This window comes from Scyliorhinus canicula, chromosome 12 (assembly GCF_902713615.1).
Source record: "Scyliorhinus canicula chromosome 12, sScyCan1.1, whole genome shotgun sequence".
NCBI lineage: Eukaryota > Metazoa > Chordata > Chondrichthyes > Carcharhiniformes > Scyliorhinidae > Scyliorhinus > Scyliorhinus canicula.
Genome location: NC_052157.1, coordinates 147,604,478 through 147,626,369, shown reverse-complemented (window position 1 = coordinate 147,626,369; position 21,892 = coordinate 147,604,478). Strand labels below are relative to the sequence as shown.

At 49.3% G+C, this 21,892-nt stretch overlaps 1 protein-coding gene across 5 annotated transcripts in view; it reads left to right on the top strand.

Annotated features, from left to right (window-relative positions):
• The first annotated feature begins 9,626 nt into the window (after window positions 1–9,626).
• Window positions 9,627–21,892, top strand: part of rap1gap2a (RAP1 GTPase activating protein 2a) — a 499,188-nt gene continuing 486,922 nt past the window's right edge. For all 5 annotated transcript variants that reach the window (XM_038814443.1, XM_038814438.1, XM_038814441.1 and 2 more), the window contains exon 1: window positions 9,627–9,811. In XM_038814443.1, the coding sequence (XP_038670371.1) occupies window positions 9,759–9,811 (53 nt within the window). In that variant the 5' untranslated portion in view covers window positions 9,627–9,758. The remainder of the gene's footprint in view (window positions 9,812–21,892) is intronic.

The following is a 21,892-nucleotide window of genomic DNA, read 5'->3' as shown; positions in this document are numbered from 1 at the left end:
ATTTAAAAGTTTATTGCATAAGCATATGGATGATAAGGGCATAGTGTAGGTTAGATGGCCTTTAGTTTTTTTCCATGTCGGTGCAACATCGAGGGCCGAAGGACCTGTACTGCGCTGTATCGTTCTATGTTCTATGTTGGGGGGAGGGGGGCTGTGGGTGGGAGGGTTGGGGGTAGGGGGGCTGTGGGTGGGAGGGTTGGGGGGAGGGGGTTGTGTGTTAATGGCGACTATGGGTGATTCCTGATTCCTTTTTGTCATTTGCTTGTGTGAACATGTGGGCTAATGTTTGGGGTTTGGTGGGAGGATGGGATTGTTGTTATTGTTATGGGGATTGACATATTTGGTACTGATTATTGTTTATTGTTGGTGGGTGTAAATCTGGGAGAAAACGTGAAAAAGGAGAATAAAGAAATATTTTTTTAAAAAAACATTCATTGTCTCCAGGAAGAAGTAGAATATGAACTTGAATTGGCCAACAGTTGTGATGATATCCAATTAGAGATCACGGGCTGGATTCTCCATTATTGGGACTATGTCCCCACGCCGGCGTCAAAGCTGTGGAGTTTTACTCCTGAAAATCCTGGAAAAAAGGGACATGAATTCCCAGCCCTGCAGGGGGCTAGCAGGGGCCCGGCGTAAATCTCACAGCTTTAGCTGCAGATACGGGCTCATGCACTTCCGGGTCAGAGGCCATGCATATGCATGGCAGGGGCCTCCAGCGGCCACGCTGTGCTCCATGGTGGACTCGGACTGCGGAGCCAGACCCAAGAAAGAGACCCCCCAATCGGCTACGCACCCGACCCTCAAACCCCTCACAATCATTCCCCGGCCGTCTGTAAGGCCCTCCGCCCGGCCTCCGATTGGCCCGCCCCCAACCAGGGCGGCCGCGGACTGAGTCGGAAACTCGGCCGATCGGGGGAGGAGAATGTCGGAGCGGGGCTCTGGCAAGGGCCCCCGGCGGCGCAGCGTACTCCCTGGTGTCGCCACTTTTCAGTGCCCGGAGAATCTCCGAACTAGCGCCAGGCCCGATTTCGACGTCAAACGGGTTAGGCCAAATGGCCTGATCCATTCTAGGTATTCTATGTGGTTCTATGTAAAGTCCAAGAGCAATATCCTACTTGGAATTGACTTGTCCCTCACTACCATCTATCATGTCATCACGTCCATCCCGTCAGCGAGGTATGAATATTTGGTGAGGGCGGGAGTTCATATGGCTGGGGGTCCCGTTAATAATATTAAAATTTATTGTAATCCATTTAATTGAGCTTCCCGCCCTTTATGGACATGATTAATCTCTCTGGAGAGAATCACGTTTCCTGATTCTCTCCAGATTTTCCGCCTGTATCACCGTTCTCTATGATTGCAATCGCGGCCCAAAAACCACTCCCTAAGTACCACCATCCCTCCAGTAGGGTGCGGGATTTGAACATACAGGGAAATGACAGGTTTACCGATCAGTGTGGGAGGGCTTGACTGCAAAAGCCATCTTGACAGAATGAATATCACTAACAGTGCACAAGACATCCATTAAAGCTATCTCGCATTGATAAAAGCAGATCATATTTTCAAAGACCTCATCCAAAACTGTCTCATCGGGGTGGTGTATATTGTGCTAACTATATTTGTGGAGGAATGACATAAAACAATGGCTGTTGCTGACTGATGGCATGTAGCTTTAGATTTTTCTTACCAAGTGAAGAAAGCCATTGTAAATTGTGGAAATAAAACATTGCAACTGATACAGATTAGCTTGCAGGCAAGCATTAATTGTCCTTAATCAACACCCATCTTAGATACCAGTATCAAGCCTTAGTTTTAGCAAAAAGGGTTTGGCCGCATGTAATTCGGGGCCAACTAGGAAACAAATCACAGTTTTGTATCTCCCAAAACTATGCAACTATTGCTCCACTCTGGTGCAATGACCTTGGGGTCAGACTGCTGTAAAACTGGGCATCGGTCTCACCACTCTTAAATAGCAAAAATGGCCATTCTGTCTTCTATACAACGATTCCCAAGAAGAAAATAGCTCCATTGTATCTGGCGAGTTTGTCATTATATTTGTTTTATTGGGACCTGGAAGACCAACAGAAAGCAAGTATTGGACAATCAGGCTGGATCCCTTTTCTCTTGAGAAGAGAACATTGAGCATTGACCTAGTGACCTCTTTCAAATTGTGAAAGGTGGTGCTCGAGTAGGCACAGTGTTTCCAATTGTGGGTAAGGTCAAGGCTAGAGACTGTCGATATGGTTGCAAGAAACCAAACCGGGAATTCAGAAGGAACCTCTTTACCCAGAGTGTGGGAACCAGCCACCTCGGGAATGAGCTGAGGTGAAGATCATGGAATGCATTTGAGGGGAGGTTAAGTAAGCAAGTGAGGATGAAGGGAAAGGAGTTTTATACTGATAGAGGGCAAGGATGAAAGGGGATCTGATGAAACGTAAAAGCCAGCATGAACTGGTTAGGCCAAATGGCCTGATCCGTGCTAGGTATTCTATGTGATTCTATGTAAAGCCCAAGAGCAATATCTTACTTGGAATTGACTTGTCCCTCACTACCATCTATAATGCAGCTTTTAACTCGATAGTATTCTCACTGTCATTGGTGCCAGTGATGGAACAAACCTTTCATTTGTTGCTGTTTGAGCTTGAACATGCGTCAATGACACTATTTGCATTTTGGGGTCGAGCTCCAAGACGTCACTGTAGCACAGTGGTTAGCACTGTTGCTTCACAGCACCAGGGTCCCAGGTTTCATTCCCGGCTTGGGTTACTTGTCTGTGTGGCGTCTGCACATTCTTCGCGTGTCTGCGTGGGTTTCCTCTGAGTGCTCCGCTTTCCTCCCACAAATCCCGAAAGACGTGCTATTAGGTGAATTGGGCATTCTGAATTCTCCCTCTGTGTACCCGAACAGGCTCCGGAATGTGGCGACTAGGGGATTTTCACAGTAACTTCATTGCAGTGTTAATGCAAGCGTACTTGTGACAGCAATAAAGATTATTATTATTATTAAATGCGGTCTAATGTTTATTGCTGTGTAGATGGTTACATAAGTCCCAATGTGTTTCCAGCAAAGGATTATTATAGACTGCAATAGACACACGTGCCAGGATTTTCCCCTACCCGGCGAGGCTGGGGGTCCCAGCATATTGGATTGGCGTCAACCAATCCGGCATCAGGCCTCCCCAAAGGTGCGGAATTCTCCGCACCTTTAGGAGCCAAGCACTCACATTGAGGGGCTAGGCATGCGCCGGAGTGGTTGCCGCTCCGCCGACCGGCGCAAACGGCCTTTGGCGCCCCGCCAGCTGGGGCCGAAAGGCCTTCGCCGGCCGGCGGAAGTCCGCGCATGCACCGGTGCGTCAGCGGCTGCTGACGTCATACCGGCACATGCACAGGGGTCTCTTCCGCCCCCGCCATGGTGAAGGCCATGGTGGGGCGGAAGAAAATGAGTGCCCCCACGGCACAGGCACGCCCACCGATCGGTGGGCCCCGATCGCCGGCCAGGCCACCATGGGGGCACCCCCCGGGGTCAGATCACCCCGCGCCCCCCCCCCAGGACCCCGGAGCCCGCTCGCGCCGCCAATCCCGCCGGTACCAGAGGTGGTTTAAACCATGCCGGCGGGAGAGGCCTGTCAGTGGCGGGACTTCGGCCCATCACGGGCCAGAGAATCGCCGCAGAGGGCCCGCCGACCGGCGCGCCGTGATTCCCGCCGGGGGTCGGAGAATTCTGCCCACGGTCTCTGAAGAAATGTGGGCTCCTAAGTGGAACCTCAAGCAAAATAATTGGTTTCTAATGTTATCTCCAAGGAAATTAACTAACTTGGACAAACTTCTCCAAAGTCTTACACAGATCATACCTGTGGTGTATTTCTGAAGTGCACTTTTGAGTCTAAAGATTTAGCTCAAACCTTGGCCGACGAGCGATGTCTGGTCTGGCCAGATGTGAGGTAACCTCAGCAGTAGATCTACAAAAAGCTGGCAAGCCCTTTCACCTTTGGCCTGTACCAGGTCGAGGATCTCTGGTGCCTTTTCCGTGTCTGTAATTTTGGAATCGATGGTCTGTTTGTCTTCGTTGGTGACCAGTTCTTCAGCTCGCAGGTAATCCAGTAAGATGGGGAAATTCCTGCACAGGCTACTGATGAGCTTGACCCGACAGGTCTGCAGCATGATTGCCCGGGGTCAGTCGAGCCGCACAGAATACATTGGCAAAGCTGCGTTCTTGGTGAATAAGTGTATCACTGCAATACTCTCTGGCAACAAGCATCACTTGATGAGCTTAAAATAGAAAGGTAATGAATTTCACCAAGGGAGCCTCTGTTCCTGGCAACAAGTGTGGAGACATTACCCTTACATATGAAACTTTAAGGGGTGGTTAGTTAGAAGAGTAGCACGCCTTTCTGTTACTGATTTAAGCGTATATTATAAAGCTATCAAGTGACATGGCGAGTATCGGTTTCATAATCATTTGTGTGGTTGTGTTGAGTGGTACTGTCCTCAGCAAAACAGCTTCATTGCTCTTGCAGTGATTATTATTGAACGGTGCTTGTAATATCACACCATTAACTTTCCGAATGAAATTAGCCAGAATGGGCCACGGGTAGATGGGGGGGTGGGGTGGGCAAATGCTATCGGAACGTGAACCAGCGCGGGAGCTCCACAAATCGGTCGGGAGGGGAGCAATCTGATTGTGACTGTGCTGAGAGTTCATTTGGCCATCCACCTTATTTAACACAATGCCTGCCTGTGCGAAGAGCCTGGCTCGGGTTGGCTCGCATTCACATATCATAACTTGGCTGTTTTGCAGCAGTGAGCAGAGGTTAGATTTCAGGATGAATCCAATCTTTGCTTCGATGAAGTTAGTGCTGGATATAGAGAAGAAGGTTGCCTGGTCAGAACCAACGGAGAGGTTATCTAGGATTGAGGTTATCTAGGATTGAGCCCCGCTCAACTGAAGCACTTCTTCCGGAGGAGAATGGCTGCTTGGCAATGATGGCCGGAAAGAAGCATGCATCTCAGATCATTCCATCCCTCTGACTGAAGGAGAATGACTTCTGATGACTGAAGCCTACTGGGATCTAATCAGAAAACTGTAGGCTAAACAGCATTGAATGGAAAATGTACCTCAGACTTTCTCATGGGAGGGTTATGGATTTGTGACATTATGATAAATGTATCAAACTGTAAGGGTTAATGTTATGTCCAAATCAACCACTAGAGGGAGTGAGATGCAGAACTATAGAAAGCATCCATGCTAAGCCTTCTGGGAGAGAGGGCTGAGGAGAAGGCTAGAAGACAGACTGTCGGAGAGATAGTGTGAGTGAGAGCAGATCATAGTTATTGTATTAGTGTAGAGCAGGGGTGGGCAAACTTTTCCGTGCAAGGGCCACATTCAGAAATTCACAATTCACAAAGGGCCGCATAGTATATTAAGTAAAATAATTACTTCACCCGGTTATGATTCTGGGCGCCTCATATAGAACAGTACAGCACAGAACAGGCCCTTCGGCCCTCGGCGTTGTGCCGAGCAATGATCACCCTACTCAAGTCAACGTATCCACCCTATACCAGTAAGTAACCCAACAGCGCCCCCCCATTAACCTTAAAAAAAAAATTTTTTTAAATAAAAAAATTATTTTTTTTTAATGACTTGGTGGGCCGCAGAAATACCTTTGGCGGGCCGCATGCGGCCCGCGGGCCGTAGTTTGCCCGCCCCTGGTGTAGAGATTAGTAGTAAATGAGTATAGGTTGTATGTTTATTATCAACTGTTTATTATATAGGAGTAAGTGTCGGGAGTAAGTGTCGAATCCAATTAAGTAGTGTAAATAAATCTTTAGCTTTGTTTAATATAAAAGCTAGTTGTGGTCTTTGTGAACAGTATGCCAACCATCCTTGGATTAGAATCACAAAGAACACCACAGGAATCACACAGCTCCCTCTAATCTCTCAATAAACTGTTTTCTACATATTCGCCTCTCATATTTTATATAATTTTGCCCAATCCCTTTCATGCGTTTCCTTAACTACAGGGCAGAACAATTCTACCAGGCCTGTGACTGACCATAAGCTTTATCCTCCCTCTTCATAAAAAAATATTCGATATTTACAGTGGCTGTCATGACTACAGCATGTCCCAAAAGAGTTTAAAACCAATTAAATAATTTTTAAGTTGTATTAAGTTGTAAGTTACATTACAGTTGTAATGTAGATTAAAATTGGTAGGTAATTTGTACACAGCAAGGTTTATGAAAGAGTAATGAATAATAAGCATATAATTTATTTGGGTAATGTTAGTTGAGGGAAAATATTAGACAGGACATCGGGGCAACTCCCTGCTTATCTTTGAAAAGTGCCATGGGATCTCTTCTGTCCATCTGAGAGGGCACACGGAGCCTCGGATTAATGTCTCAATGGTGATTCTGATAGTGCAGCACTCCCACAGGATTGCACTGCAGTGTGAGCCTAGATTTTATGTTCGAGTATTTGGATGCTTCTGGTCGGTATTAGTTTCTGTTTTTTGTCTCTTCTTAGTGGTGTGGTCAAGGTCAGCAACTTGGAACTCAGAAAATGTATTAACTGCTCCACAACTACCAACATAATATAATAAATATTAATGTGTCTGTTGTGGTGTGTTTTTGCCACCTTTCCTTTAGTGTTTGCCTCAGCACCTTTTTGCAGTAGCAACTCAGGGCACAGGGCAACCACATTCATGAACTTATATCTCAGAATTCAGAGGCTCAGCATGTTTAGTTCCTGGTATTGGAGGAGATGGATTGGGACCATTTCTGTACAGGAGATCACTTACTATTTTTGACTACAGTCCCTCACTAAGGGACTAGGCCAGTATCGGGCTGGATTCTCCAATCCTGCGGCTATGTCCGCAGGATTGGTCTGGTCTTACGACCAGAAGGTAGGCGGCGCCCCCGCACTGATCCTCCACCTGGTGGGAGGCGAGCAGCCAGGCAGCGTAAAGCCTCTTTACCTGTGGATACAGCTGGAGAATTGCCGGGTTCATGGCCGCGCTGTGCACGGCGGTGGCCAGCAATGGCCGCGCCGTGCAACATGGTGCCAGCTGCACGCGGACCCGGCCTGCCAAAAACTGCCCCCCTGTAACCCCCCCATCGCTACCCCCGGAACGTCCCCCCCCCCCCAGCCTTTGACAAAGGCCCCCCTGCCAGCGGAACGGCTCCCCCCCCCCCCCCCCCAGCTGTGGCGGTGCTGGATTCAGTCAGGCACCCCGACGCCCGCCTGGGCCCTCTCCCGTCTGTTGTGGGCCAACTTCTCCTGCGGGGACAGAGAGAGGGCATTATGAGCCATAAGCTTCATGCATCGTGGAGGGCGGGGATGCTATGGTGGAGGGCAGGTGTGAGCACCACTGCTGGACATGGGTGGGGTGTGCTGGTTGTTACCGGGGTATGCTGGTGCAGTATTGTGCGGGGGGGGGGTTGGGGGCCAACTGCAGGGTCGTCAGGATGGGGTGTGGCGTCCGGGTATGGCAGGCCAGGCAGCAGTCAGGGGGCCGATGCCAACTCACCCATGAGGCCCAGTGGAGATTGATTAGCTTCTTGCGGCACTGGGTGGCAGACCTCCTGTTACTGTGCTGACGGCATTTGCTGCCGTGTGGCTGACCCTCCATGCCCCTCGGGTGAACAGGGGGTGGGATTCTCCGCTCCGCAATGGGCCGAGTGGCCGCCCGTTTTCAACCAGTCCCGCCGGCGTAAATCAAACAAGGTCCTTACCGGCGGGACCTGGCTCTGTGGGAAGCATGCGGGGTCCTTGGAGGAGAGGGGGGTGCGGTGGGGTAGGGGGGGGGGAATCTGGCCCTGGTGGAGGGGCCCCCATGTAGGCCTGGCCTGCAATCGGGGCCCACCAATCTGTGGGCGGGCCTTTGCCGTGTGGGCACTCTTTCCCTCCGCGCCAGCTGCTGTAACGGTCCGCCATGGCTGGCGCGGAGAAGAACACCCCTGCGCATGCGCTGGGATCATGCCGGAACACGCCGGCTGGCAGAGGCCCTTCGGCGCCAACCCCGCCAGCGCCGGCCTAGCCCCTGAGGGTGCGGAGGATTCTGGACCTTACGGGCGGCCCGACGCCGGAGTGGTTCACACCACTCCTCGGCACCGGTACAGCCCGTCCCGCCGGATAGAATCCCAGCCAGGGTATCCCGTCTCGACTCGACCACGTTCATTAGTCTTTCGAGGTCAGCGTCCCTGAATCGTGGAGCTGGTCTGCGCAGTGGCATCTCTGCGTGCTGTCTGGGGTTTGCTCCACGGGATCGGTTTAAGTGCTGCTTCCCCCTTGTTTGTGGGGAGCCCCCGGGCCGCAGTCCCGGCGAATCAGCTGGCGGGACAGTAATTTGCGATTTGAGCCTGTGGGGCATGCTTACCAGCTCTAATTGGCATTAGATACCAGTGACGGTCTCACTGAGTCAGCCTTCAGGAAGTACCCAGCAATTCCCGCTCGCTCCCACACCTGGAAGCTTTTGTTAAATCGCGCTCATGTCTCTTTACTCACAAGGAGTGTGAATACACTGCCTCTGCGCTCAGAATTCACTAGCTGCTGGTCCACTTACAGTAAAAGGGTAAAGGTTTGGATCGGAAATCCAGAGCTCAAGTTAGTGCTAGCGTTCCTTTACTACTGGATGGCCATAAATGGCTAACCCATGAGTTAACTTAACTATCTAATAGCTTTGAAACCTGCAGTGATCAATGTGATTCAATTTGTGTGATTTCAGTTTCATCCTTGACTCGTTCTCAAATGGGGGCATTTATCCATATAATCAGCAGTTTGGCATGTGGCGTTCGTCTGTAAGAGGCAAAATATGCTGGTTATTTTGCAGTCTGTGGGATATTTGATCCGATCAGTCGATACACATTTACTGAGCACATTTCACACCCACTCACTGTTTTTGTAAGTGTTGGAGATGCTCACCCAGTGCCAGGCATCACGGGCAACTGTAGGCTCACCTGGTCCTTTCAACCCAGGAGTTTGTGCCCGTTATCGCAACCATATTGATGGATTCAGCGGTCATGCAGGTGGAAGGGACTATATACAGGCCAATCCTGCAGGTATCTTGTCAAGTGCATGCCTAATGCAACTGTAAAGGAAATGGCCATATTCTCAACTGGTCGCATGGATCATCCATGTGGGACGATCTAAACGTTTGGCATCCCAGGACCCAAATCCCAAACTTGTCCTTTCAAAAAGCTGACCTTTAGCAGGATGCAAAATGCAATTCCCAACAACAACAAAAAATTAGAAACTGTCTTAAAATCAAAGCTAATTGGGTATTTCCTAGAATCTTCGAGTGTTTCATTGGCTTCAGCTTCCCTCACCTTCTGGGGACGGGGTCCATCATTACAGCTTCAAATTACTGGAGCATTTTTGCAAAGGATAGGAGTCGGCCCGTACCACTTGCACTGGATGCTGTACTTCCTTGCAGCATTGAAAAGCTGGAATAATGTCAGCGATGCAGCAAGGGCTGCAGCAGCCTCTGAGCTCAGCAAAGAGCGTGTTTGTCTTGGGTCCTTTCCCTCACTCTGTCCGTAGGGGGAGGGACAAAGTTAAGTTGGTACGACCCAGTCAATTTCCTGTGCTGACCTTCCAACTAGGACCAGAGAGGGTGGGGGGTGGAAACTGACAGGATCCATGTACAGCTACTGCTGAACTGATGGAGATTTCCCCTGTGCTGCAGGCTGGGGAGTTTAGACTGGGCTGTTTTGACTCTCTGCTGTGTATGTCCCGTCCGAGCGAGGAAACTGCTCCCAATGATGGCAGGCAAAAAGCAATCGGGGGAAACAAAATGGGAACTTGTCAAATGGTGAGTGAGACTTTCAGTTTTTAAACCGTTTAGTGTCTGTTGTGTGATGGCAGTGCATCTGCAGCGAGTTACGATTAGGATGATGAAGAACCTTCCATGTTGTTAAGTTGTGCCTCTGTATTGACCGTTCCAGGCAGCCCACCCCTCATTATGGTTTTTTAAAATGTCACAATTGCTCTGCGTTTAATAGTGGGGAGGTTCAGCTCTGAATGCTTGACTGGATCATTCACGACAGAAAAACAAAGGGATCTGAATTGTATCATTTAAACAGAGAGAGAGAGAGAGTACTTCAAGAGTCACTGGCCAGATGTTTAACTATTTGAGGGCCGTACAGGTTCCATGTCCACCTTGAGCAGTTGAAATTGAAAGCAAGGATTGTTGATTCTTTTAAGGCAAGAAATAGCTCAGATATGTTCTGGGGATCTGTGCGGTTTTCTGGTCATCAGGACTGTTCAATGAAATCCCCTGGCACAGCACAGGGTGGGGTAAAGCCACAAAATGCTGGAAAAACTCTGCCGGTGTGGCAGCATCTGTGTAGAGATTAACAGAGGCTGGCAGTTCCCACCCCCACCCCCCCTCCCCCACGGTGGGTTTTCCAAAGGCAACCCGCCACTGGCCATTGGTGGGATTTTCCGTTCCCGCCGAAGTTGAGGACCACTTGCGTTGTTCACCGGCAATGCCAGGGAAACCTGCAGCGGCGATAATAATAATCTTTATTGTCACAAGTAGGCTGACATTAACACTGCGATGAAGTTACTGTGAAAAACCCCTAGTGGCCACATTCTGGCGCCTGTTCGGTTACACGGAGGGAGAATTCCGAATGTCCAATTCACCTAACAAGCACGGCTTCCGGGACTTGTGGGAGGAAACTGGAGCTCCCGGAGGAAACCCACGCAGACACTGGGAGAACTATCATGTGCAAGTACCTTTAGGAAATTGATGTTTAAGCAATGTACCTTTAAGAAATGAAGCAGCTCATATTACTGAAGTGATGTCGTGGGGGGGGGGGGGGGGGGAACTGAGCTCACTTTTGCTTTTAGTTTGAGTTTGAGAGAGAGCTGCTGAAAAGTGCCTGGCTGGTTTGCTGTGAGCTCTTTGAAAGGAGAAAGCCAGTTTTGAGAAAAAGAGCTTGGGTGTGTCTGTGTTTGCAGTGAGCTGGATCTGCTGTGATCTCTGCCATGAAAGACTATCTCTGAATAATTTGGGTGATTTAAACTCATAATAATAATGTCTTTAACCTGATGTGTTTCTGTTGTTAAAGGCGAAGTCTTTTGGAGGTTTGAAGGAACATTTTGAGGGATTATTTAGTGTTGTATTATTTTCGGGGTTATCTTTGAAGTAAAGGGGTGTTGAGTGATCCAATGTTTATTTAAAAGGTTACATTGAATTCATGGAATAAACATTGTTTTCTGTTTAAAAACCCACGTGTCCATAACTGTAATACCACACCTGGAGAAAAAGCCGTGTGCTTCAAAATCTAACAATACATTAAAGCGGGAGATTGGTTGAACTCCATGATACATTTTGGGGTTCTGAAAACACCTCTCCCATAACAGAACATGCAGACACTGCACAGACAGTGACCCAAGCCGGGAATCGAACTCGGGACCCTGGCGCTGTGAAGCAACAGTGATAACCACTGTGCTACTGTGCCACCCATAGAGTGGGTGGGGGGGCGGTCGCCATTGGTGGGACCGGAAGATCGCACCAGTGGGAATGGACGTGAAATCCCAACCAGAGTCTGTGTGACTCTTATTCCGAGTTAAAGAGAGGGAGTAATGTTAGCTCTGACGAAGAGTGGTACGGACCCGAATTGTTAACTCTTTCTCTCGCCTCATAGAGTCATAGAATTTACAGTGCAGAAGGAGGCCATTTAGCCCATCGAGTCTGCACCGGCTCCTGGAAACAGCACCCTACCCAAGGTCAACACCTCCACCCTATCCCCATAACCCAGTAACCCCACCCAACATTAAGGGTAATTTTGGACACTAAGGGCAATTTATCGTGGCCAATCCACCTACCCTGCACATCTTTGGGCTGTGGGGGCGAAACCCACGCAAACACGGGGAGAATGTGCAAACTCCACACAGACAGTGACCCAAAGCAGGGGTCGACCCTGCGACCCCGGTGCCGTGAAGCAGCAGTGCTAACCACTGCACCACTGTGCTGCCCGCAACATACTGGTATTTCAATACCAGTACAGACTAAAGGACCAGTTTCATACACGTCAATGATTTATCCTTGTACAGTCGTTAAAAAGGACTGGAGACATTTTCACGGGCATTGTTTGTTTATTGCTGCCTGCGGGTCTTCATCTCCTGATAGATAAGGAAAACATATTTCTTAAGTCTGTGATACCTTTTAAAAATGGATCAGAGTGATTTGTAGCTGTTAACTTGCAAGAGCTGATTCCACACTGGGTCCTCTTTTAAGTGTCAGCCCCTGGTTCATTCGGTAGCGTTGTAGCCCCTGCGTCAGGAGGCCATGGGTTCGTGTTCCCACTTCAGGACTTGAGCAGAAAGAAAAAACAAGGCTGGCACTTGAGTGCAGTAATGAGGGAGAGCTGCACTGCCAGAGGTGAGACAACAAACCAAGACCCTGTCTGCCCCCCTCAGGTGGGTGTCAAAGATCTCATGGCTCCAGTTTGAGGTGAGCTGGCGAGATATTCCCGGTATCCTGGCCGAAATTCATCCCTGATACAACATCACTACCACGGACTATCTGGTCATTATCTCATTGACATTTGTAGGAACGTGCTGTGCGCAAATTAACTGTCGTGTATCCTACATTGCAACAGTGGCTATTCACATTAAATTCACTTTGTTAGCTGAAAATGGGATGTCCCGATGCTATGTAAATTCAAGGCAGCAAGAGCATCCAGTTGTAAAATGGCCTGTCAATTTTTTTTTTTAAAGGGCCGTTGATATGAAGGGCGATCACCCCACACTGTGAAGGGCGATCACCCAGCACTGTGAAGGGCGATCACCCAGCACTGTGAAGGGCGATCACCCAGCACTGTGGTGACCTCATGTAGCATGGGGAAATCCATGCTACACGGTATCCGGGCAGCACGGTAGCATTGCGGATAGCACGATCGCTTCACAGCTCCAAGGTCTCAGGTTCTATTCCGGCTTGGGTCACATCCTCCCCGTGTGTGCGTGGGTTTCCTCCGGGTGCTCCGGTTTCCTCCCACAGTCCAAAAGATGTGCAGGTTAGGTGGATTGGCCATGATAAATTGCCCTTAGTGTCCAAAATTGCCCTTAGTGTTGGGTGGGGTTACTGGGTTATGGGGATAGGGTGAAGGTGTTAACCTTGGGTAGGGTGCTCTTTCCAGGAGCCGGTGCAGACTCGATGGGCCGAATGGCCTCCTTCTGCACTGTAAATTCTATGATCTATGATCTAAAAGAGGAAGGAAGGTCAGAAAGCACCTTTGCCTTCTGATTGAACTGACTTCTTAATGCTGCATTGCATTAAACCACATACCACATACCCTACTCCGAACCCTATCCCGATGTGATCCTTGTATTGTTCAATATAGCAGCCTGGGATTGGGGAACTCATCATTGACTGACACTAGGTGGCACTTTCGGCCACAGAATCTGGCATGGAGTGAATCAGCGCTGCACTGAAGTGTATAAAATTTTGACAGGCGTACTCGTTGCTTTATGAAAAAGCCAAGTATTGTGTTTAGGGATAGGTGTGCAGATGTCAGGCTTTAATCTGAGATATATATATATACAGATAGGTAACAGTGAATGTTGTCCTGTACTGTCAATTGTGTTCCTGTCACTAAACCCTCACTGGTGCTAGTGAACTGTGGGGTTTTTTATTTGTACCAGACAGGGTTGTGAGTTATGGGAATGGGGGGTGTGGAGGAAGGGTTGAGAAAAGAGGGAAGTGTGTGCGACATCACTGAAATTTCTGAGCAGCTCTCATTTGGCATTGCTCATTCAGAGAATAGTCAGTTTTATAACCATAGAACAGACAGTGCAGAAGGAGGCCATTCGGCCCATCGGGTCTGCACCGACCCACTTAAGCCCTCACTTCCACCCTATCCCCGTAACCCAATAGCTCCTCCCAACCATTTTGGACACTAAGGGTAATTTAAGCATGGCCAATCCACCTAACCTGCACGTCTTTGGACTGTGGGGGGAAACCGGAGCACCCGGAGGAAACCCACGCAGACACTGGGAGAACGTGCAGACTCCGCACAGACAGTGACCCAGCGGGGAATCGAACCTGGGACCCTGGCGCTGTGAAGCCACAATGCTAGCCAATTGTGCTACCGTGCTGCCCAGGAATGTAATCAACAAAGTATGACAGAGAAAGTGTGGAAAAAATTAAGGCGGACGTGTGAAGTGCAAGCAATACCCACCACAAAATATGTGACATGCACTTTTGTGTCTGTGTGAACTCCCATTTTAAATTTCTATATCCCCATTTGCCAGTGTAAATGTGTCACACAGGAATCTTTCCCATCACTTTGGTATCGTAGGGCAGAGGTTTTGTGTCTCCCATCTCTTCATCCTGTACTTTTAAAATTATTTTACAGATGTGGGTGTTGCTGGCAAGGCCAGCGTTTATCACCCATTCCTAATTGCCCTTGAAGAAGGTGGTGGTGATTCACCTTCTTGAACTACTGTAGTCCCTGTGGTCTAGTTACACACGGTGCTCTTAGGGCGAGAGTTCCAGGATTTTGACCCAGTGACAGTGAGGGAACGGCAAAATGATTCCAAGTCAGGATCATGTGTGGCTTGGAGGGAACGTGCAGGTGGTGATGTTCTCAGGGGTCTAGTGCCTTTGGCCTTCTAGGTGGAAGAGGTCATGGGTATGGAAGGTGCTGAAGAAGGAGCCTTGGAAAGTTTTTGCAGTGCACCTTGTAGATGGCATGGTGATGGAATGTTAATCAAGTGACTGCTTGTCCTGGATGGTATCAAGCTTCTTAAGTGTTCTTGGAGTTGCACTCAACCAGGCAAGTGGAGAGTATTCCATCACACTTCACGATCTGTACCTTGTAGATGGTGGACAGGCTTTGACAAGTCAAGGGGTGGGTTAGTCACCTGCAGAACCTCCAGCTTCTGACTTGCTCATGTAGCCACAGTATTTATACAACTGGTGCAGTTCAGTTTCTGGTCAATGGTAAGCCCCCAGGTTGTTGATAGTGGGGGATTTGGTTACAATAATGCCACTGAAGGGTTAGATTCTCTCTTAGAACATAGAACATAGAACAGTACAGCACAGAACAGGCCCTTCGGCCCTCGATGTTGTGCCAAGCAATGATCACCCTACTCAAACCCACGTATCCACCCTATACCCGTAACCCAACAACCCCCCCCCCCCTAACCTTTTTAGGACACGACGGGCAATTTAGCATGGCCAATCCACCTAACCCGCACATCTTTAGACTGTGGGAGGAAACCGGAGCACCCGGAGGAAACCCACGCACACACGGGGAGGACGTGCAGACTCCGCACAGACAGTGACCCAGCCGGGAACCGAACCTGGGACCCTGGAGCTGTGAAGCATTTATGCTAACCACCATGCTACCATGCTGCTCTTGTTGGAGATGGTCTTTGCCTGGCATTTGTGTGGCACGAATGTTACTTGCCACTTGTCGGCTGAAGCCTGAATGTTGCATAGGCCTTGCTGCATTTGGACAAGGACTGCTTCAGTATCTGAGGAATTTCAAATGGTGCTGAGCATTGTGAAACCATCAGTGAGTATCCCACTTCATTGTGGATAGCACAATTGCTTCACAGCTCCAGGGTCCCAGGTTCGATTCCGGCTTGGGTCACTGTCTGTGTGGAGTCTGCACGTCCTCCCCGTGTGTGCGTGGGTTTCCTCTGGGTGCTCCGGTTTCCTCCCACGGTCCAAAGATGTGCAGGTTGGGTGGATTGGCCATAATAAATTGCCCTTAGTGTCCAAAATTCTTTGATTAACCTAGGACAAAAGTTCGGCACAACATCGTGTGCCGAAGGGCCTGTTCTGTGCTGTATTTCTCTCTCTCTCTCGCGCTCTCTCTCTCTCTCTTTTGACCTTATGATGGAGGGAAGGTTATTGATGAATCAGCTGAAGTTGATTGCAAATAGGACACTACCCCGAGGAACTCCTGCAGCGATGTCCCAGGAGTGAGATGATTGACCTCCAATAACCACAGCCATCTTTCTTTGTGCTAGATATCACTCCACCAGTGGGGGGAGTGGGGGGGGGGGGGCATCTTTCTTTGTGCTAGATATCACTCCACCAGTGGTGGTGGGGGGGGGGGCAATTCCTATAGACTTCGGGGGGGGCAATTCCTATAGACTTCAGTTTTTCTGGGGATATTTTATGCCATACTCGGTTGACTGGTGTCTTCATGTCGAGGGTAGTTAGTCTCACCTCTCCTCTTGAGCTCAGCTCTTTTGTCCATGTATGAAACCAGGCTGTAATGAGGCAAGAGCTGGGTGGCACTGGTGGAACCCAAATTTAGCATCAGTGAGCAAGTTACTGCAGTGTGAGGGTTGCTTGGGTAGCACTATCAATGATGCCCCCCATCAATTTACTGATGATCTAGAGTAGGCTGTTGGGACGTTTGGCCAGATTGGATTTGTCCTGCTTATTGTGGAGGGGGACATACCTGGACAATTTTCCACATTGCTAGGTGGAGGGTGGATGCCAGTGTTGCCGCGGTACTGGAATGGGCGCAGAAAGGGACGTGGCTATTTCTGGAGCACAAGCCTTCTGTACTACTCCCAGAGAGAAACTCCTGTACTTTAACCAGTTCTGCTTTCCAAATTGCCCGAAGTTTTATTACCTTGCATAAATAATTATGTAATAAAAACATTGTATATAAGAGTAAGTACAGAATGTATGCCTTTAAAATGGCGACCAAACTAAGTCTTCTCTTCCTTGAATTCTACCTTGCTCCCAAGCCTTCCTTCACCTTTTTTTTTATTAATTAATGAGATGTGGGCATCGCAGGCTGTGCCAGCATTTATTGCCCACCTCTAATTGCCCTTGAGGGGACAGTTAAGAGAGTCAACCACATTGCTGTGGGTCTGGAGTAACATATAGGCCAGACCAGGTAAGGACGGCAGATTTCCTTCCGTAAAGGACATTAGTGAACCAGATGGGTTTTCATGACAGTCAGCAGTGGTTTTATAGTCAACATTAGACTTTTAAAAATTCCAGATTGTTACTGAATTCAAATTTCACCACCTGCAATTGCGGGGTTTGAACCTGGAACTGCAGAGCATTATTCTGGGTCTCTGGTTTACTAGTCCTGTGACAATACCACTATGCCACCGCCTGAAGACTACACTCCATGTTGGAGATTCACTGTGTGCACACAACGTGCTATCTAAGATCTATGTAATAAGTTGCTACATCATATTTGAACGGATAGAGGAGCATGCGTATCTTTATTAGCCCCCATCAGTTCCGTGATTAAATCTTGGATCTCCCTGGGCTGGAAGGCTCAATCCAAACAATATGCATTTACCCACTGTGCCCCTCAAGGGTTCCATTTTATTCATTTAAATAAACTTAAAGGCGCAAATGATGATGCTGATATTGTGAGCCATTGCAAGCTGACCCTTCAGCTGGTGCAGTACTGAGGGAATGCTGCACTGCTGGGGGCACTGTCTTTCAGATGAGATCTTAAACCAAGTTCCTATCTTCCTGCTGAGGTGATTGCAAAAGATCCCGCGGCACCATTGTCATGATATGCAAACATGCAGCTAATGAACACATAGAATAGGACACGACCAATGAGCAGTCAGGACACTCAGGGGTGGTATCTCACTATAAAAGGGATGAGGCACTCACACCCCGCCTCTATCCACAGACCAACATCGACAGAGTGAGACAGGGTGTATCCTCAGCATCTCACCCCAGCAGGTGGCTTAGAGCAAGGCTGGTTCAGTTAGACTGAGTTACTACATTTAGATTAACAGAGAGTCAAACTAATTGAGAACTATGCTAATAGTTCAATAAAACACATTGAACTCACTTCAAGGTCTGGAGCATCTTTTACTCAAAACTGCATCAAGTGGCAGCTTGTGTTATTCCAAATTACATAACACAACAACCATCTCCAGGAAGAGCAGGAGGATTTTATGTCTGGGGCCACGGGCCCAGTATTTATCCCTCAATTGACACCACGAAAACAGTTTATCTGGCCACTATTGCAAAGCCGTTTGCACGACCTTTTATCAACGCCCTCAGAGTCTTCGCTCAGCAATGGGGAAGGCATTTGTTTTGCACACAAATTCTGCTTCCCGGCGTAAAAAGCGATGACTTTGATTTATTGACTACAGATCCATGAGCTGGCTCACTGGCATCAACACAATGTCATGTTAATACATTGCAGCGATTTCTACTGTGCAGTGTATCATGCACAGCACTGAGTGATAAAGCTGCGGCTCAGCTGAAAGCAGCCAGGTTACTGCAGATAATTGATCATCTATTACAGATAGCAGTGAACAAAATTAATTCTGTAAAATAATCTGCGGTGAGTGCGATTTAGCTAAAGGATGGCTCTTTGTACCCTGGGCGCTCTAGCCAGACTCTATTCCTGCAGAGATGTGCTCCTGTATCCCACTCCCGCACCGCTGCTGCTGGCCCAGAATGCCCTGAGACAGCGCAACCGGCAGGTTATCCCGAAGTTTCCTGAGGATCTCATTCCCACACACTGGGGCACGGAAGTGCAGCAGGAGATGGATGAACAGCTTCCAGCCTTTAGACTCCCTCTCGCCCAGATCAGGAGCCCAGATCCCCCAGGCTGTTGGTAGTAATGTGCGGGATTGTGCTCAGCGCTCTGGCACTCAGAGAATAATGGTGGCTGTGACAAGGCCCTCTCTGAGGGAAGCTTGCACTCTAATGTCTGAGTGGTGCTAGCTGCTTGAATAGTGTAATCGAGCTTCCACGAAAATCATGCAGTTCAGAACTAAGAGATGGAAAGAGACCCCATTTAAAACAAGTGAGCTCAGACAGAACAGGTGCACATTCTAGGGAGCTCTCCAGCCACAATGGAGCGTGCAGTGCTGTGTTAAAATCAGAAAAGCTTCCTTGAATGAGGTGACAGCTGCCAGACCAAGGGCTTGGGGATGTTAATGCCCCGTGACATGGAATGTCAACAAGGAACCACAAAGCCTTTGAAGCAAGCAGAGAGCAGACTGGCCATTTCAACTTGACTGAACTTTGAAACTGATCTCAAATGAAATACTTAAAAGTTCTCCAGCGAACTGAGAGCAGACTGATCACACGGCCCCCCCTACCCCAGGGGAAACCCCTGACCTGAAGCCCTCCAGCCTAGCACAAGCCCCTCTATCCCCAGCTCCCTTGAAGTACCCTCCTCCCTCCCCACCCCGGCCATCCCCACACCTTGGCAGTGGCTGACTTGCCCCTGTGCACCCTTGGAGTAAGTGCTGAGTGGCACTGACCTCCTTGCTCGCCCTCAGAGTTCATGCTGCCCAGTCCCCGCTTTAATAGACCAGCAGTGATTTGCACCCGGGTGACTTCCCGATGGGAAGGCAGGAACGTTACAGGATCCCAGAAGATCTGACAATAAATTCACTAGTCCTATTTTAGCCACCTGAGATGGCCACTAACGAACACAAAATGGAAGACGGCAAAGAGTGCAGGGAAAACGGACATGTTAAAGAGAAAACAGCTTGCAGAGCAATTAAGTATTGGGACAACTGCAGAAACCGGTTTCTGACGGCTACAGAGACCAGGCAGCACTGTGAATGAGAAGCCGTTAGCATACTAATGAGGTGATACCGGGCAAGTCCCAGATACAATGGACACAAATTAAGTATCAATCGATACATTCTGTAGGAGACCAGACCCAGTGGCGCCAGAGAAGCCCAGGACAATAAGTCCTAAGAACTGCCCCAGCAACCAAGGAACGGCCCTATGATTGGGGGGTTCAAAACATATCGATTGGGAAGCGGCCCAATCGATCCCAAGCAGGTAAGGGAGCCCGCCCAAAGGGGCGCGGACCCCCTGGGACCTATAAAAGAAAGGTCCCACACATGGTTCACTCTCCGGCCTCCGGCTCCAGCCTCCAGACCCCTGTCTTCTACACCAGCCGTTGAGCAGCAGCCACCAAAACGTAAGTGCCTAAACGTCAACCGCTACCTGAAACCGGCATTACTTACACCCTTGCCAACTGATAGTGATTCGAAGCCTGCAGACCAGACCAGAACAAAGGCCTTGTTCCCTGACCTCGCAGTTCCTTCTTAGCTAAGTATTAGATGTTTAGTGGTAGAAGTAATTTTAATCTTTAGCGTGTGCATGAGTGTTATTATAATTGTGTTATAATAAACTCTAATTGTTTTGGACTTACTAATTGGTGTACAGCTTTATTGCTTTGAACTTCACCTTGAAACCTGTGGCGGTGTCTTTACGGCACCTGGCGACTCCAGAGCTTAGAACGAGAAACAGAGCCAAGTGAGTGTTAAGCACACTCACCCAGAACGACCAACACTATGAAAATGCAGGCAGATGTATGCTAATCAGCATCCCACCCTTTCTGGATGAGATCCGGTTCACGCCAGCGGGAAGGACCCGGGAAGATTGCAAACCATTTAGGGCCTAGCTTGAAACCTGGGGCTGGATTCTCCGCAGTCCCGCTCCGAAATTGCGGCCGGCGCAGGGGCGGAGAATCCAATTTCACGCCGTAATTGGGCCCGGCGCCGGTCTGGCGATTTCCCCGGCATGACCGCGGAGTACGCCGCGCGATGGAGGGCCCATTGACAAGAGGCCTGCCCAGCAATCCTCCGCTCCCAACCGGCCGAGTTCCCGACGGCATGGAACTCAGTCCGCGGCCGCCCTGGTTGGAGACAGGGAGATCGGAGGCCAGGGGGGGGCCCTGTTAGGCAGCCGGGCGTTATATCCGTGCAGTTTGATGCTCGGGCGTGCGCCCTATCCGGGGGGGGGGGGGGGGGGGGGGGGGGGGGGTCTCCATCTCTGTCTGGCTCCGCGGTCCGAATCCGCCATGGAGTTCGGCACGGCCGCTGGGGGCCGCCGCCGTGCATATGCGCGGACTCCGAACTGGAAGTCCGGGGGTCTGTACCCACAGCTAAAACTGCGATATTTACTCCGGGTCCCTGGCAGCCCCCTACAGGGCATTGAATTAGCTCAATCGGAACTTCTGGAGTAAAACCCCACCGTTTGTACGCTGACGTGGGGGACATAGTCCCATTTTGGGGGAATCGAGCCCCTGATTTTCAACTCTCCTGGAATTTTCCTGACAGCGAGATTTGCGCCGGGCGCAATGCGGCCGGGAAAGTGCCTCCTGTCTCTCTTGTAGAAACGCTGATGTGCTTCAATGGAAACCATCTAACTGAGGTACAGTCATCAGGAGTTTGCAGAACAGTAATCTCTACTTGGCTCTTTGAGCACTTAGGACAAAGGATCAGGTAACAATTTACAGATGTAAAGTAGCTCTCTGCATTCCTAATGTACAATATTGAGCATTAATGGGCACTGTGTTATAGCAGAACTATCCCTTGGATTCAATCTGTCGAACACGTTTACAAAAGCATCATGACTACCTGTGAAAGATATTGCAAAATCTGCAGCTCCGTTCAGAGATAAACAGCAAAGGAGGGTGAATGGAACAGGGATGCAGCTAATTGAATGGCCGAACCTGCTTGAGGGGCTGAATGGCCTATATAAATGTTCCAATGTTCATCTCGATGATTGGGTCATTTGCTGTTGCCCCAGCAGTGAGCCAGGGAATGTGTCCTGAGAATGGGCTACCTCATTATAAACACCGCTTCGTTGATTTGCTTTCCTTTTGAGCCAGCCCTGTACTGGGAGCACGGGAATTGGTGAAAGTACCCTTATCACTTTTAAAAGCAAAGTAATATCAGGGACAAGAATAGATGATGCGTCATCGTCAGCCACCTGTGACAGGGAGAGCTGAAACCTCTTGTGGAGGATTATTTTCAGAATACACTCAGTAAATACTGACTGTGCTGCAAGTCAAGCAGCACCAAGTTAGCTTAATGTTTGCCCTTGATTAAGGGCCTACATTTGAGACATGAATCAGCCTTTACTCTTTCAGATACTGTCTGATCTGCTGCAACTTTC